Source organism: Mytilus trossulus, chromosome 7 (genome assembly GCF_036588685.1).
Source record: "Mytilus trossulus isolate FHL-02 chromosome 7, PNRI_Mtr1.1.1.hap1, whole genome shotgun sequence".
Classification (NCBI taxonomy): Eukaryota; Metazoa; Mollusca; class Bivalvia; order Mytilida; family Mytilidae; genus Mytilus; species Mytilus trossulus.
In genome coordinates this window covers 23,899,665-23,917,479 of record NC_086379.1, presented here as the reverse complement: position 1 = coordinate 23,917,479, position 17,815 = coordinate 23,899,665, and the positions used below count along the sequence as shown (strand labels likewise).

General features: G+C 31.6%; 2 protein-coding genes across 2 annotated transcripts in view; one reads left to right on the top strand and one right to left on the bottom strand.

Annotated features, from left to right (window-relative positions):
* LOC134724806 (kinesin-like protein KIF19) overlaps positions 1–11,844 on the top strand; it is a 45,522-nt gene extending 33,678 nt beyond the window's left edge. The window contains exons 12-20 of the mRNA XM_063588068.1: positions 31–86; positions 246–433; positions 895–1,108; positions 2,167–2,291; positions 3,561–3,658; positions 4,392–4,917; positions 5,405–5,459; positions 7,492–7,554; positions 8,658–11,844. Coding sequence (XP_063444138.1) covers positions 31–86; positions 246–433; positions 895–1,108; positions 2,167–2,291; positions 3,561–3,658; positions 4,392–4,917; positions 5,405–5,459; positions 7,492–7,554; positions 8,658–8,773 — 1,441 coding nt within the window. The 3' untranslated portion in view covers positions 8,774–11,844. The remainder of the gene's footprint in view (positions 1–30; positions 87–245; positions 434–894; positions 1,109–2,166; positions 2,292–3,560; positions 3,659–4,391; positions 4,918–5,404; positions 5,460–7,491; positions 7,555–8,657) is intronic.
* A 3,948-nt stretch (positions 11,845–15,792) lies between these two features.
* LOC134726912 (uncharacterized) lies at positions 15,793–16,869 on the bottom strand. Its single transcript, XM_063591311.1, has one exon. The coding sequence runs from the start codon at positions 16,808–16,810 to the stop codon at positions 15,947–15,949; it is 864 nt and encodes a 287-aa protein (XP_063447381.1). The 5' UTR covers positions 16,811–16,869; the 3' UTR covers positions 15,793–15,946.
* Between the last annotated feature and the right edge of the window lie 946 nt (positions 16,870–17,815).

The window sequence follows — 17,815 nt, the reverse complement described above, 5'->3', positions numbered from 1 at the left end:
CATAAGATTAATCAATTTGTTGTATTTTAGATGGCAAGCAGAAAGAGCAAAGTCATCATTACGGAAAGAAGGTGGTGATAATGCAGGTTTGTAAAAATTATCATATGAATTTTAAGGGGGAATTAATTGTTCTATTGATATTTGATCTGAAAGGGATATAGTAAATAAGGTCATGAAATGTCATATTTGAAAAAGTTAAAAGAATAACTATAAACTTACAGCTCCAACTATTTTGATTTTTTCAGGACAAATTTCCAAATCTATGGAACTGGCTGGTATAGGATCAGATGAGGTAGTTGAGCCAGAGGAAGTTAAAGTTGCAAGGGATGAAATCAAAGTTTTACATGACGAAAAATACAGAACAGAGAAAATCAGAACCACAGTGTATAAGGAACTTGAACAGGCTAAATCAAAAACAAGAAAACTAGAAGAGGTTAGTAGCAGTTACTTCCCTTGTCACTGTTCCATGATTTTCTGAATTATTTTTCTTTATCTAAAAGTTACGTGTTGTTTTTTTATTAAAATTTAACATTTTTAACATTTTACTGTAAAGAACATCTTCCATTCTAATTCATGGCTTTATTTGTTAAAATAGATTTATTCTATTAGTATAACAAAATGCAGATACAGTCGCATAAAAAGTTTTAGAAGTGAAGTTTTTTTTTTTAATAAAATGGTGAACTAATCTTTTGTTAGTTTGTGCCCATGCATTGCTGTCTCATTACGGTTTATCCTACATCTTCTTTTATTTACAAAAATATATGAATAATAATTCATTATAAATATTCAGAAAATACTATAAATAATTAATTAATGATAGAAAAAGGTTTTTTTTTTCTACCAATTTAGAAAAAATGGTACATACATTAAGGTGTTCAATAATTATTTTGACAGACTGTACCTCAGAAGATAAGTGACGAAGACCAGACAGAGATAGTCATGTTGATGTGTAAAGTACATGAACTTGAAATAGAAAATACAGAGGGACAGTCCGCCTGTCTGATCAGAGACTTTCAAATCAAGAAGAAAGATATGGTTATTGTAAGGTTTCGTCAACACAGAACTCTCTGTGATGAGATCATCAGAAAACAGAAAATTTTGTTAGAAGGTAAAGCTTTGAATTATGATATATTCATTTTCATTTGTTCATGGTAGTAATAATGAAGTGCATCAGACATTCAAAAGCACATAGATATAGGAAGATGTGGTGTGAGTGCCAATGAGACAACTCTCCATCCAAATAACAATTTAAAAAAAAAAAAAAAGGTAAAAAAGGTAAAAAAAAAAAAAAAGTGAACCATTATAGGTCAATGTACGGCCTTCAACACAGAGCCTTGGCTCACATCGAACAACAAGCTATAAAGGGCCCCAAAATTACTAGTGTAAAACCATACAAACAGGAAAACCAACGGTCTTATCTATATAAAAAAACAAGTTTGTTAAATTGTAAAGAAACATTTCATTAAAATAAGGGCTCTCACTGAGTATTATATGTGTAACACATTAAAGTTATGGCAAATACACTGCACTTGTTTTTAAATGCTCTTGTTTTCAAAATTAACTGGTTTAATATACTCATATTAATGCAGGAAAGGTCATTTCAAAGATAAAATAAGAAATGAATGGGCAGTGAAGCTCTACGAAAATTTATGGAGGACTTTGAACACTTCATAACTTCCCTAATTGCACAAGAAAAAATCTGGGTTCAGTCTGATAAGGAATAAACGCTTTATAGTGGGGGTTTTAATAGCAGGTTAACAATTTTTATTTTTGAATTTTCTTCTGCCTGATTTTATCCTCCTCAAAATATATAAACAAGGCCATAATAAATAATAGATTTGTTTGCCCAAATGCTACCTACCCAGAAAAAAGCTGCCTACTCAAATTCTTTTATTGTCCTGATTTGAAGAAGTTTTTTTGTAATCAAATAGGCATGAAGAATAATAAACATCTGATACTTCAATTTCTTTTTTTGAAGAAAAATAAAGAAAATGCCTACCTACCTACCCACCGTCTCAACCTTTGGGTAGGGTTTAGGCAAACCAAAATATTTTTAAGTGTGGCCCAAGGGAAGATTTTCCTGATTTTAAATCAATTGCAAAATAAGCCAAATTGAACCATAATTAAACATTTCCAACTTTAAAAGTATAACATCTTCCTCTACAGAGAACAATATACCTTTTACAAGGGATTTAGAGGAACTTATGGAATTGTATAAGTTAGAGAAAGAGGATCGTATGTTGTTCAGTGAGGAGACACTTCTAAATCTTACCCCAGAATACAGAAGCAAGGTATGGCGATTCTTGAAGAAGTTATCAATTTATTGTGGATTCATTATTATTCCATGGATATCAATTGTTAGTACAGGTGAATCACAAATTTAGATATATATATAAGGAATTGCAAATTTTCTATAAATTTGTATACAGACTTTTGCAAAACAACAAAATCAGATGTTGCTTAAAATTCAGGCATTCCTCAATCCACGAAAACTTGGTACCCATGAAAATAATGAATCCACAGTATTGCTGTTTATAGAATGGTCGGCGTCAAATTTTACTTGACAATCATTAACTTTACTTTTGAAATAAAAAGACTTTTTCTAATGTGAAAAATGGAAACCAATTGATTCTGAATAGTTAATCAATTAAATCAACATATCTTTAGGATTTTTGTTGAACCTTCGACTTTAGTCTAAAAAGCGAGACATAGCGATCCTACATTCTGTCAGCGTAGGCGGCAATATTCACTCTGTTGTTACAAGTTTTTGAAATTTTAATAACATTCTTAAACTATCCTGGATTTCTACCAAACTTAGACAGAACATTGTTTATGTTCATAAGATATAGTTGCTAATGTCTGTGTCATTTTGGTCTCTTGTGAACAGTCTCATTGGCAATCATACCACATCTTCTTTTTTACATTTGTTTTTCTGCCAGGAAACATTACATTTATTCTGTGGTAAAAGTTTTTAAAATTTTAATAACTTTCTTAAACTATCCTTGATTTGTACCACACTTGGACAGAAGCGTTGCTTCTGATCATAAGATAGTATCCAGGAGTATCCAGGAGTAAATTTTGTATAAAAAAAATTCCATTTTTTCCCGTATTTTACTTTTAAATGGTCTCAGTTTTTCTTACATTTAGCATTACTGGTACATACATTATAAGATTCATAAACTATCCTGGATTTTTATCAATCTTGGACAGAAGCTTCTTACAATCAAAAGAGAGCAGCCAGAAGAATACTTTTATTGATTTTTTTTCCTCATTTTTGTTGAGTGTGCGATTAACGGCAAAAGTAGCAAGACACACACTGGGTTCCGCGGAACCCTTACAAATTTTTAATATTGTAATAGTTATATGCTCCCAAAATAGTATTTGTGTTAAACTCTGAGGCAGTTAAAAAAAAAAAGTGGCCAAAATGTTTTCTTTTGGGGGAATCCTAAAATTCTTTTATTCATTGTATATAAAAAAAAAAATACTGGTAAATAAAAAAACTTTAAATATAATTTTAAAAGAACACTTCTGAAAATGCTGTTTATAAATATTTGAAATAGGTACCATCAGTAGCTAGTACACGACTGTATGGTGATGGAGAAACAGATCATATGAGTGCTTTAACGGAGGAGGAAGATCATAGAAGAGGAAAGAAAAGGTATATACATGAATCAAGAATAGCCTACAAATACTGGAAATGGGGAATGTGTCAAAGAGACAACAACCCGACCATATAAAAACAACAGCAAAAGGGGACCAACAGGTCTTCAATGTAGCAAGAAACTCCCGCACCCGGAGGCGTCCTTCAGCTGGCCCCTAAACAAATATATACTAGTTCAGTGATAATGAACGCCATACTAATTTCCAAATTGTACACAAGAAACTAAAATTTAAAAAAATACAAGCTGTCTTTAGTCTTAGACTAACAAAGGCTAGAGGCTCCTGACTTGGGACAGGTGCAAAAATGCGGCGGGGTTAAACATGTCTATGAGATCTCAACCCTCCCCCTTTACCTCTAGCCAATGTAGAAAAGTAAATGCATAACAATACGCACATTTAAAATTCAATTCAAGAGAAGTCCGAGTCTGATGTCAGAAGATGTAACCAATGTTCATTTTCCTTTTTTATGATGAAATTCATCAAAGATGATTTTAGTGCATGGCAACAGGACATCTCAATACAAGAATGAAGTCTCAAGTTTAAATGAGGGAACATTGTTATACCACTTTCATATTCAATTTTATTCTCTTGATACTAGACACGTTGACTCATCTGAACACGCTTTAAATATTTACCACTGGACGTTAAACAAAAATCAATCTTTTACAAGTGCTTCTCCAACCAATCTTCAAACATACAATACAATACTTATTTTTCCTTTTTCATTTCAGTGCGAAAAGTGAGGACAAGCTCTTTTCCCAGAGTGCTCAGGCTAGGAGGATAAAAGAAGGAACTTTATCTGGAATTTGGAGAAATAATTCTAATGTGAGTGGTCCTGATGACCCTCCTCTTACACCAACTCCTAGAATAACTCCTGGGGAGAAAACAGATAGGACTGTTATCGCAACTGGTACTAGAAACATTGCTGCTTTGGCAGCCAAAAAACGGACGATAATTGAACAAAAATATGGCGATACAAAGTCATTATATAGACCTAACAGTGAAAAAGACTTGACGAACGATAGTTATTTATCGCAAAATATGTTAGCTAAACATAATAAGAAATTTTCGGATACGACTTTACCAATGATTAAAGATCCAAGTGATGATAACTTATCACATAATACTAAAAATAGTTCTTTTTCTGATAGTACACTTCCACCAATCAGACAAGGTCAGAAGAATTCACTTCAAAGAGAGGCTGATCTAAAGAAAAATAGAAGAACTCGTGGAAATGAACTGGGTTACTCACAACAGGTACAGATGAATTTATTGTATACTGATTTTTTTTTCAAAATGGTTAAATTATTTCTCTCAAGTATGTATTGATTTAAAGCTATTTTGATCAATAAAAAAATCCAGACTTTTCCAGTCCATTATTTCATTATTCTAATTTTGCATATATACCATTTTTTTTTTAACTTTGATATGCAACAGTTATTAAAGAGAATTATTTATTAGTAGAGCAGAAACAATGTCAGCAATTCATTCAAACTTTATTGCTAGATAAGTATGAGATACATGTACTAAGCATAAATGTTGATTTGTGCAGTATGCTGGATTGTTTGATGAACGTCATGTTGCATTCTTCCTACACTGAGTGCTGTCATATAAAATTTAAAAAATAAATAATTAATTTACAATTTTATTATAGAATTAAAATCAACTAGTTTGAAGCTGAATAAATAAACCAAACTAGATATTAAAGATTCTCTTTTTTATAACTATTTTTTTAATTTTGTAGTTTGGACGAGGGAGGAGACTGAGTGAAAAAAGCAACGTCAATACTGCCCGCACAGGTATGTACCAGTAATTTATTGAATAATCAAACTGAGTGTATTTTAAGTATTTACTGATTAAGCCTTGGGTATACTAGCCAAAAAGTAAATAAATTTTTATGCCCCACCTACGATAGTAAAGGACCATTATGTTTTCTCGTCTGTGCGTGCGTCCGTCCATACGTTCGTCCTTCTGTCCCGCTTCAGGTTAAAGTTTTTGGTCAAGGTAGTTTTGAATGAAGTTGAAGTCCAATCAACTTCAGACTTAGTACACATGTCCCCTATGATATGATCTTTCTAATTTATATGCCAAGTTAGAGTTTTTATCCCAATGTCACTGTCCACTGAACATAGAAAATGATAGTGCGAGTGGGGCATTCGTGTACTGAGGACACATTCTTGTTTTCTAATGCAATACATTGAAAACATTTTCCTGTTAAACTTTTCAATTCAAAATTTTTTCGAATGCAATGGGCCATTCCAGTTAATATCTACTAAAGGGGAATGGATGGTCCTTTCTGAGGTGTGTAAAATTTACACATCTTAGGGATGAAGTTTTTTTTTTTTTCATCTGACACGTATAATTATACGCAAAAATTTCTGAGGGTCTTTAGCAGTAAATAATTAAAAATAATTACATCTTAGGAGTTACAAAATCTACCTATGTCAGATCTTAGGGGTGCTTTGAAAGGTAGACAGTTTCATATCATGCATTGTCTGGTATTGTATTTAAAATTTTGATGGGTATAATCCTTGCAGTAAAAAATTCTGATAGGTCAATTTTTCCCATGAAAGCCCATCCACCCAATATGAACAGAAACTCTACTTCTGATAGGTCTTAATTTATAGATCTGATAGGTAGTTTTTCGTGATGATTTTTTCTGATACGTATGAAAAAAAATCTCCCCATCCATCCCAACCTGTCAGAAATTTAAAACTGGAATGGCCCAATACATTGATAAATTAGTATGTATTCAATTGAGTACATGCAGTTGCAAACATCTATACTTTCTAATTTTAATTTTTGAGTCTAAAGATGTTCAAATGTGCCAAGTTCATCTTTTAATATAAGAATTTATAGACAAATATAGTATGTTTGTGAACAATTAACTTTGTTAACCCTAGTTTTTTAAAATAAATAATGTGTAACTAGAAAAATTGTAAATTTCACAACTTTGATAGGCCAAAGTTCATCAGATATTGAACAGTGGGGACATCCTACCTTAACCCCAGCATGTAAGGGGCTATTTCCTGAGTTGGCAAAGTCAACTGAAGGTGAGGTCAAAGGTTAGAGGTTAGATAAAGGTGACAGACACATGCAAAGCACTGTCACAAAGGATAGAGAACAAGGATTATTGTAGATGATCACTAAGTAAGGGCAAATAATCACTTGGTGTTTAATGGTTTTAAAATAAATATTGTAGAATCTAGTTTTAATGCCATTTTTCCCTCAAACAAATACCGATAATTTCAGGAATTTGTTAAAAACCATAACAAATATTTTTTTAAGGTTCTTACACCATTCAATTATTTTGAATTACTGTCGACAGTATTTAGAAAATAATATGGGTGATTTAGTTATGCAACACAAATTTTTGATTGGTGGAAAGTTAATTAGTACAGGGTAGAGGGTGATATTTTTTTTTATTGGCACTTTACACTGCGTCAATTTATTGTGTAACTGTAGCTGTATGCTTTTATATACAAATTCTATCACTTATTTAATTTTTCAATAAAACTAAAAGCCATGATATTTCTTTTTCACTTCAATTTTGAATGCTGAATTATTTAAATTACTGTTTTTAGACTGTGGTTCTGTCTTGAAGAAAAGATTAAACAGTTATTTTTAACTGAAATTAGAGTTCAATATGTTATAATAAAACTTATTTTGTACTCAATTTACTTTTGATTAGATTTGAATTAATTGTCAATTATCAGATATTGGAAAAATATTTGTAATACAATCATGTCTAGAGAAGTAGCTGTTCGAAAAAAATGGAATTTATGGAACTCCTAACACTTTATAATGTTGTTATTTTCTTCCTGTTTCTAGGAGATAGAGACTTGTTGTCACCTGTAGGGTACAGAAACAAAACAAAGAGACAGGGATACAGAGGTAAGCTTGAGTATAAATATCCAACATTCAATAAACTCTGGAAAGACTTGTTGTTGTGTATTTCTGATAAAGGTTTACTGTGGATTCATTTATTTTAGTGGGTACCAATTTTCGTGGATTCAGGGAAACTTGCGTTTTCGTGGATATTTAATTTTGTGGTTTTACCGAAGTCTGCATACACGCTGTGGTAAAATTTGTCATTCGTGGAACATTTAATTTTGGGTTTGCCTATACCAACGAAATCCACAAAAATTGGTATCCCAGGAATAATAATGAATCCACAGTAATTAAGGTCTGTGGATTTATTATTTTTTGTAGGATACCAATTTTTCATGGATGTTGTGGGTACACCTGAACCACAAATTTAAATGTACAACAAATTACAAATTTTCTAGACTTGTATGCAGACATTAACAAAACCACGAAATTAAATATCCACAAAAGTGTAAGTTTTCCTCAATCCATGAAAATTGGTACAAATCAAGAAATACAAGAATCCACAGTATCCAGAAAAGCTTTTCAGATACATCCAATAAAGGATATGTTATTTTGCATATGTCATGAACACAGTTCTAATCAACTCTTTTGGTATTCTACGATTTTCACTGAACTAGTACACATTTTGTTTAGGGGCCAGCTGATGCTGCCTCTGACACTGCAGGATTTTCTCAACCTGTTAAAGATATGTTTATGGCCTTGGCTCTTTTCTGCTCTTTGATGTGGTTTTTGTCTCTGACACTTTCCCCATTTCCATTCTCTATTTTATAATTAATAGAACAAAAGTTTAATATGTTCAATTATATCTGGACTGATATATATGAGTGGGTCTCATTGGGGTCTAAACATAACATAGGATTGCCAACTTTTTGTAACCGTGACACATGAAAGTCAAATTATTATGTCGTGTAAAATGGGAAATGGAGTATAGAGGGACACAGGAAATTACAAAAAAATGAGAATTGCCTACGTAAATATTGTAAGCGGGATACGGGAATCTAACATAACAGTAAGCAGGATCTGGGATCAAAACCCCCCAAAAATATGCAGCAAATTTTTAATTTCTAAGTAGGAATTTGTATACATCTTATTATTTTATGTTTTAGATTCATCCAATGCAAGTACGCCTAAAAGGAAATCAAAATCAAAGAAAAATGTTCCCACAATTCCATCATACAGACAAGGGGACATAACCATCACTGGATTTGCTGTACCAAGGTGATGGGAGACAACTCTTGCCAAATAAGATAAATAATTACTGCTGGTTGCTGAACCCTGCTCATCAATGCAACAATTTATACAATTTCAGTTATAGACATGCATTTAATATGTACTTCAGGCATATTTGGTACCTTTCTTAATCAAATTTGTCCAAAGAAGGTTGTAAAAATTGATGTTATTATTATATTAAGTTTAACTACACAAAAACATATAAAACTGCATAGTTTGTGCATGTTGAAAGTGAGAGACTTTCATCATTTTAATCATGATAGGAATTTGTGATCTTAAGATTAATTGTTGCCTCTCAATTATTTAACAGTTAATAGTTTAATTGACAGAAAAGGTGTTTTTAAATTGCTAAAGGTATATGCCTATAGAGAAGTAATTTATCAATTGAGTCTGATGGTTACAACTTTTGATATAACTTTTAATCATATGAAGATTATGTCTAACGTAATAATTGGTATATATGTAAAATTATCATTATGAGTCATTTTGTCATATGAGAAAAGCAATTCAAAAATACTCTCAAAATAAGTTCTCCAGTTGTGTTATATTTTCAGAAATGATGTTATTTATTGTCTTCTTATAATCTTTACTTTATAAAACGCATTTTAGCATTTTAATCAAATTAATTGTTTTGAATAAAGCCTTTATTTTTTTTTAATTTTAGCAGTATTATCCTACTACTAAAATGAAAATGCTTCTTATTTTGAAAAAAAAAAATGTTTGACTTTGAAAAGGCTGATATGTGGTTAAATCTCTATTATTACCACAATGCATCATAATTTATTTGTATTGTCTGTACTGTTACATGGTATTAGTCTATGCTGTAACTGTTTCAATCTGAACATTTTGTATTTGTTCTTTTAAAAGTGTCAATACTAATTTCTATAAGTGCTAGATAGTATTTTGTATGACTAAGGTTACTATGTAAAAAGTATCCAATTATTGTAATTTTTGCATTATTTTTGTATTTTATCATGTTGTTAATTTATATTTTGTTATTTGTTTAAACATTGTTTTGTATGTAATTCGTAATTGCATTGTGAATTCCAAAATTTATGACTGCACATTAAGCTTGACTTGAAAGCATTTTGTTTTCTTTAGAAGTTCTGAACCAGTTTTTAACAGAGAAATCATGGCTGTACTTCAGTTTATTTACATGTTGCACTTATTACAACTGTTAGTCAGTTCTGTTATATGAGGTAAGAACAGATATATGTTGCATTTGAAATTTTTGTTTCGTTCACTGTTCAAATGCACATTTTTTCCTGTTCTAGGATGAAACTTGATGTGGCAATTACATAAAGTCTAGCAACATGGTTACATACACTAAAGGCTTACTGAAAATATGAGAGACTTTCATAATGTTCATAGGGTGAGGTGCAGAAGAACCTATTTTGGGGAATTGTTGAATTGCCAAATAGTCAAGAATGTGGGAATTCAGGATCTTATTATATTGTGATGCAGGTAGGGAATCATTGTTTAGGCATTTATTATCACTGGATGAGAGTCATGAGAATGGGGACATATATTTGAAACCCCCCTTTTCTCCTAGGTTTTGAACCACTTTTTTTAAAAATGGCTGAATCTGCCCTTGTACATGTAATACTCATCTGGCGTCTCAAATGTACCAACTTGTATATATGTCTGGAGTCCATTGTTGCTAGGTTTTCTATTTCATCTGATATTAAATTCTTACAATTTGCTTCCATAATTGTTAATTTCTGTGTTATGTGTTTATAATTTAATTGTTAGATTTTGTATAAGTATGTAAAAATGCGATCTGTGATACAATTTATCTGTGGGTATACATCCTTTACAAATAATAGTTATGATGTTGAGGTGTTCCTTAAATTAGTTCTTTGTTGGATCTCAGAGGTTGAAAATGATTGCATGTGCATGTATAAACTAGGAACAGTGGGATGTAGGTTTTAACAAGGGAACATGTATGATTGAAATACTAGGCATTCATAAATATGTATATCCCAGGGTTCCAGTTTTATTGGAATAAGGGGGGGGGGGGGGGAAATATTCCATGATTATTACAAATTCTGAATTCATGTCTATAGAAAGTTTGTTCTTTAGGCTACACTTAAATTTCTTAGACTATCTTTGCTTGAGAAATCCATGAATATGATCAACAGTTCTTTTTATCATATTTAGTCTACTATATATAGTATATAATTTAAAATATGATATATTTAACGCCAGGGATTTCATTAAAAGAAAAGCAGAAGGGAACATTTTGAACCTTTGAGATGAAAAAACTATATCCAACAAAGAATATTTTAAGGAAAGGTGTATTGAGTATTCATCTAAATGTATGCTTATCAATTCAAAGACTTCAATTAAAAACTGGATTTTTTACCAGTAAATCAGTGAAAATTGATGTATAATATTTTATGATGAATTCACAATTGCCTATATTTTTGTACATCTAGTCGTTTGTTTTAGTTATTTATTAGTTTTTACATTGTTACATTGTTACATGGTAGTTTTGTTTTTCTACATTCTAGGTGATATTAGATTTGTAAATTGTCTCATGTTTTCTATTCCAATGTGTACCCAATTTATTTTATATGTCAATGTACGTTTCCCAGAGGGAAAATTTGGTTTATATGTGTTTCTAATTTAAATTGGCAATGTGATTACTTATTATTCCTGATGGAAGGTTTAAAAAAAAACTTGAGGAAGTCTGTTTCAAAAAATGATCTAAAGGGAAATCCATCATCTAAAAATTCTCCCCGCCCCAGCGGCATACCTGATGATAGATTAGTATAAACATTGATAATGTAAAAATCATTTGGCATTGTTGCTATTCTAAAAGGTTTAAATTAAGACAGGTAATGTGACTCATTGTGTGTGACTGTCTGACTGTTAAAAGTTACAATTTTCCTAAGTCTTTTTTCAAAATTTACAGTTATGAAGCAGTCGTTACTTTTTAAGAAACATTTAGACCCCCAATTTTGGTGGGAGATGTTTCGGCATGTCTTTTTTTATCATTATGTTTCTACTGTTAAATTTCACAAGTTGATTAAAACTTTGATTGAAATTTTTAATTATATTGTTAATGTTTTGGTGATATATATACATATATATTGAAAATGACATTATATTTAATAAAATATAAATTTGAAAAACAAATTTGGTTTTCTTGTAATTGAAAAGAGCAATCATGGTGTATTAATGTTGAAAAAAATCCAGAAACTGTTTACCAATTAATCAATTGCAAAAGTAAACCAGGCCTTGAAGGCATAAAACTTTGCTCAGTGCTCTGAGCACAAAAATCATGCTCAAACATGAAATCCAGCAATTTGATTGGTTGATTTTTCGAGTCTGAGTACAAAAATCATGCCCAAAAGTTTTATGACCGTGAGGCCAGGAAAAGGAATCTTTATTATATTTCAAGAATGAAAATCTACAGAGACTTAGTGCACTAGTCTAGGTATCTCTCACCACAGGGAATATGAGAATGTCAGAAACACATCAAGTTACGGAGAACATTTTTACACAAAGCTTTCATAAAGCATAGGATTATTTAAAAATAAAACAGAGAATGGATATATGGGGAATACGTCAGAGACAACAACTCGACCAAAGAGTGGAAAAAAGCTGAAGGGCACCAATGGGTCTTCAATACAGCGGGAAAATTTGCTCCTTACTAGTAGGTCTATAGGTCAAGTGAAAACTGTCTGATGGGCATTAGGACTTGCAAGATGCACACATACCAAATATAGTTATCCTATTACTCATAATATAACAAAAGAGAAATTAACATTACATTTATATAAATTTCAACTTTTTTTCAAGTAGTCGCCATGAAAAAAAGGAGTAAAGTGCAATGGGCATGTGACAGAGAGAAACTTCCTAACATAAGGCTTCAATATACAAAGTATGAAGCATCCAGGTCTTCCACCTTCAAAAATATAAAGCTTTTTAGAAGTTAGTAAACACCATTGCACCGGATCACTATCTGTTTTCTGCCACAAAAGTATCAGAATCAACAAAATCTCTCATAATTTCCTTTATATACAGTTCTAACTTATGTTCATGCAAAACAGAGGCAGACAAAATTTCCCGTTTGCCCTCAACATTCAACCCTGCACATACTCAATGAACAGGTAGGAATAAAAAAATATATGTAAATCATAACAAAAATTGAGAAAAGGTTGTATTCAACTTTTTAGCATCTATTTGCTTCCATAAAGGGGATAATCCAAGCTTACATAATGACCCTTATTGACTCCTTAAGCCTGAATGTTCTGTAAATGAAATTGAACAATGACACAATCGAAATAATTTTAAATGTATGTCTAAAAACTGAGAGTGCAAAATCAGACATGCATAATAATTGATGTACATGTATATAATTTTACCATCAATTCTTTCAGGCAAAGTTAGATGAATTTGACTTTTAATTTAAGATATTTTTTGGTTATAAAATCTATTCAACTGTTACAGTTCTGATACATCATTGGCTTTTAATATCAGCTGGGAGCATTCATGATGAAGATATAACCAGAAGTCAGAGCACCTCAAACTAATTAAGTTTTGTTTCTCATTTTTTGTTTCTGTACATGATAAATGGGCCATTCCAACTAGTTAATTTCTGACAGGTGGGGATGGATGGGAGATTTTTGTTCATGCCTATCAGAAAAGAACATCATGAAAACTACCTATCAGATCTATAGATTAAGACCTATCAGATGTAGTTTCTGTTCATATTGGGTGGATGGGGTTTCATGGGAAAAATTGACCTATCAGAATTTTTACTGCAAGGATTGTACCCATCAGAATTTTAAATCCAATACCAGGTAATGCATAATACGTAACTGTCTGCATTCCAAAGCACCCCTAAGATATGAAATAGGTATTTTTTGTAACCTCTAAGATGTAATTATATTTAATTATTTACTGTTGCAAGACCCCTCAGAAATTGTTGCGTAAAAGTGTACCTGTCCGATGAAAAAACCCAAAATTTCACCCCTAAGATATATAAATTTTACACCCCTCAGAAAGGACCATCCATCCCCCATTATCAGATATTAACTGGAATGGCCCAATGGGAGGTAACTCCAGCTTTTTAAAAGAAATTCACTTTGTTGTGGAGCAATTTTGTACACTTGTATTCATTAAATATTCTATAAAGTTAGCTTTACCAAGTAAAACAATACAACCAAAACAAGAAGAGAAATTAAAAGATTAACCAAAAACAAATCCAAAAAGAAAACACAATGGAAATTATTAAATGTCACAAACCTATGCCATCAATGACATATTGCCTTCATCTATCTTTTGGTACATCGACAGCTGGACATCTGGACATTTGTTCCAAATCTTACATTTGACATGTTTGAAGATCATATATACAAACTAAACCATCATTGATTAAATATTTGATATTTGTTTGATCAAGGTTCACTCTTTGTTCAGTGGCAAATATTTCATTACTAAAATTAACTAGAAACTGTTTACCAATTTGAAATCAATTGCAAAAGTGAACTGGGTCAGCTAATTATATACAAAAACAACTCGACCAAAGAGCGGAAAACAGCTGAAGGCCACCAATGGGTCTTCAATACAGTGAGAAAACCTGCAACCATAATTGTGCTTCAGCTGGCCGCTTAACAAAAATTTACTAGTCTGTAATACATTGTAATGCTGTCATATTATCTTTTCTGTGTGAACCTAACTGCTCTTGCTCCTTACTAGTAGGTCTAGGTCAAGTGAAAACTGTCTGACCGGCATGAGGACATTGTTCCAAATCTTACATTAGCATCTCAGGATTGTTGCTCTTGTGAATATAATGCCGGTTTTGAACAGTGGTGTAACAGTACAACATAAGCTTAAGCATGATAAGAAAGGACTGCAAAAATCACTTTAAAAAGGCTTGTACTTACTCATCGACAGATGGATACAAATAGAAATAAATATAACAAAAACATGTTGACTTTACTGGGTACTTATATACATCCCAACAACAAAAAGACACTAAGTATAGATCTTAGAGTACTAGCAGTTAAATACTGACAGCTTAATATAAAAAAGAAGATGTGGTATGATTGCCAATGCGACAACTATCCACATGATCCACAAAGGACCAAAATGACACAGACATTAACAACTATAGGTCACTGTACGGCCTTCAATAATGAGCAAAGCCCATACCGCATAGTCAGCTATAAAAGGCTACAATAAGACTGTTAGACAATGTTAAACAATTCAAACGAGAAAACTAACGGCCTTATTTATATAAAAAAAGGTAAAATTTGCTTCGAAACAGTCTCTACCATTGTCTACAGTACTGACATCTCATAGCGTTTTTGAAAGATATAGCATCCCTGTTCCAACTAGCACTGGACATGCTGGACATAGCTACAATACTATCATGACTATACATGTACATTTAATAGCTTATAGATTTACAAATGTATAGCCAAAAAAAGCAAATCAAAGTCTTTGAAATGGATTTTTAATACTGCTAAGTTGGAAAAGTCCTGGCAATAATATTTTGATATATATATATATATATACTCTAGTCTCGGGAAATACATGTACTACAAATGTAGTACTTCAACCTTTTTTTAAATTTCTTCCAATATCATGCTGCTTGCATATTAACCATGTCATTGTTGCACAGAAAAAATCTTGAGGTCAATACATTCAATAAACATGATAAAGGAATTTGCATATATATATCATATATATTAGAATAAGTAGACACAGGTTAGTATTCATTAATTTTAATTAATCTCTCATCTTGATTTATAAACATGATAAACCCTGAGTATTTTCAATTGTTTTAAAAAAACACTTTTTTTCATTTTAGTATCTCTGTTTCTCGTCACAGTTGTGCACACAACATATCATGTTTGCATTTTAACTTATCAGAGGTACATGTAAGTAAAGTAAAAATATATTATCTCTCATTATACCAGAGACATATAATACAATTGTATTAGTCTCTGATTATACATTGTTATATTTATATGAATTATAGTATTACATACAAATGTGCATAATTTGCATGGCAGAACTTAATTCTTGACTGAGCACTAAACATATTATTATCAGTTAGATTGAACTGATTATAATCCAATATATTCAATGAATAGTATATAAGAAGTTATCCAATTACATATAGTTGTGTGTTCATTGATGCATGAAGCTATAACTTTGGAGATGAAAGAAGCTTAGTTCTTTCTAAACCATATCTAAACTCTGCGAAGGTAATCCGTTTTTTGTCTTTACAACACGAAAAGAATATTTTACAATCTTCCAAATTATCTTGCCAGGTATGAACCTCAAGTTCGTCATCCACAAAACTTTCACCGATATAATTAATAGAGACATGTTCCACATTAAACCAACACATATCGGTTTTAAAATGGCGATAATATCCTGATGTGGATGCTTTAGTAGCACAGTCCATGAAAAGTTTCAAGTAAGTGGCTTGATTAGAATGCATGTTTCTATCAAGATCACTGTAACGAACAATAAATTTCCATCGGAAACAGTTTTTAGGTGTTTCAGGAAGGGTGGCTCTGTTCAGGCTGGTATACTTTGAATTCTCGGTCATTTTCAAGTGAGACAAACTTGTTTGAAACCAGTCTGGAAATGGCAATGACTTCCTGGTCTCTGTGTTGATCTGCACAAACTTAAGTACATTCTGACCAAGTTTTAAACCGGTCTCTTCGTCGTATAGACCAGTTCTGAAGATGATGGAAGAGTTTCCAATCTCCTTCATTTCCATTTTAAATCTCAACTTGATAGATGTCTTGTATGTGTATCTATAAAGCAATGGGTTGATGTCTAATATCTGTTTTGTTATTACATGCCCGACGTTTTTCATGAGCAATTTGTTCATATGCATGAAGGAATTCGTCATACTAACGGCTCTGTTCGCTTGAAAGAGTAATGATATCGCCCATATACTCCAATGTCCGGTCCTATCGGCGTCAGCATAAGGTATTCCACGAAATGTTACATCGGATTTTTCTGATGTCACCTCGTTTATTGTATAGTGTGTCATCTTTCACAAATTAGAAAACGAACTGAATTTTTCTCAAAGGTTGGTGAAGCGTTCTAGTTTTTGACAGGACATTTGAAGGTAGGGGACAGAGACGAACACAATACTTTCAATATTTAAAATATTCGTATCCGATGCGTTTATATTCCTTCTTGTAAAGGTGCACACTAAGCCTATGATATATATATTTAAAGGCATACGATACAGTTTTGATCCTGTATTTACAAGTTCGTGAAAAATTCCGTATAGGCTAAGATTAAATCAAATATGTAAATAAAAAATATACCTTCATTTGCTACTTTTTGAGTAAAATGAGGTTGACATTTGTATATTTGCTCAAAATTCAGATTTGTGGCCGTAATTTCTTTTTCGAAAGAAAGACATAAATTTTTTATTATAAAAGACAAACACAAATTGTTTTTTTGTATTTTATAAGTATCATAAAAATGTATGCATTTTTTATTCAGAATTCTCATATTTATCGAATGTTCATGAATTGAGGAAAATACGTCAGTTTTTGCTGAATGTTTATCAAAATTTAAAAAAAAATCCTCTTTTTACAGTTTATTAAAATTTGGGTCACATAATCTCCCTGCAAAATGAAACAAATTGCTGTTTTGAAAAATAGGGGTCCATGAACTCGTTTTCAAATTAAATCAGTTTGAATGATAAAAATCAGTCGAAAAATGCATGTTTTCCCGATATGCCACAGTTTGAAGTCGCGAAAATAACATTTTACGTTAGCAACGTCTATATATCTATTTATTATCTGAACTGTTTATGTATATATTTCTGTTTGTTTCTCCTGGAACAGTATATCTGTTTCTGGTTTCTTATTCAAAATGCGCTAATATTTTGTGGAGCTATCGTAAATTTTAGAGGGTTACTTTAAAAAAAGAAATTAGACTAGGATCTGATTGGAAAAAGTAAAATAACGAAAATAACTAGTAAAATTCAAATGGAAAATTCTCAATCCAATAGCGAAACCAAATGCTCAAACGTGCTTTG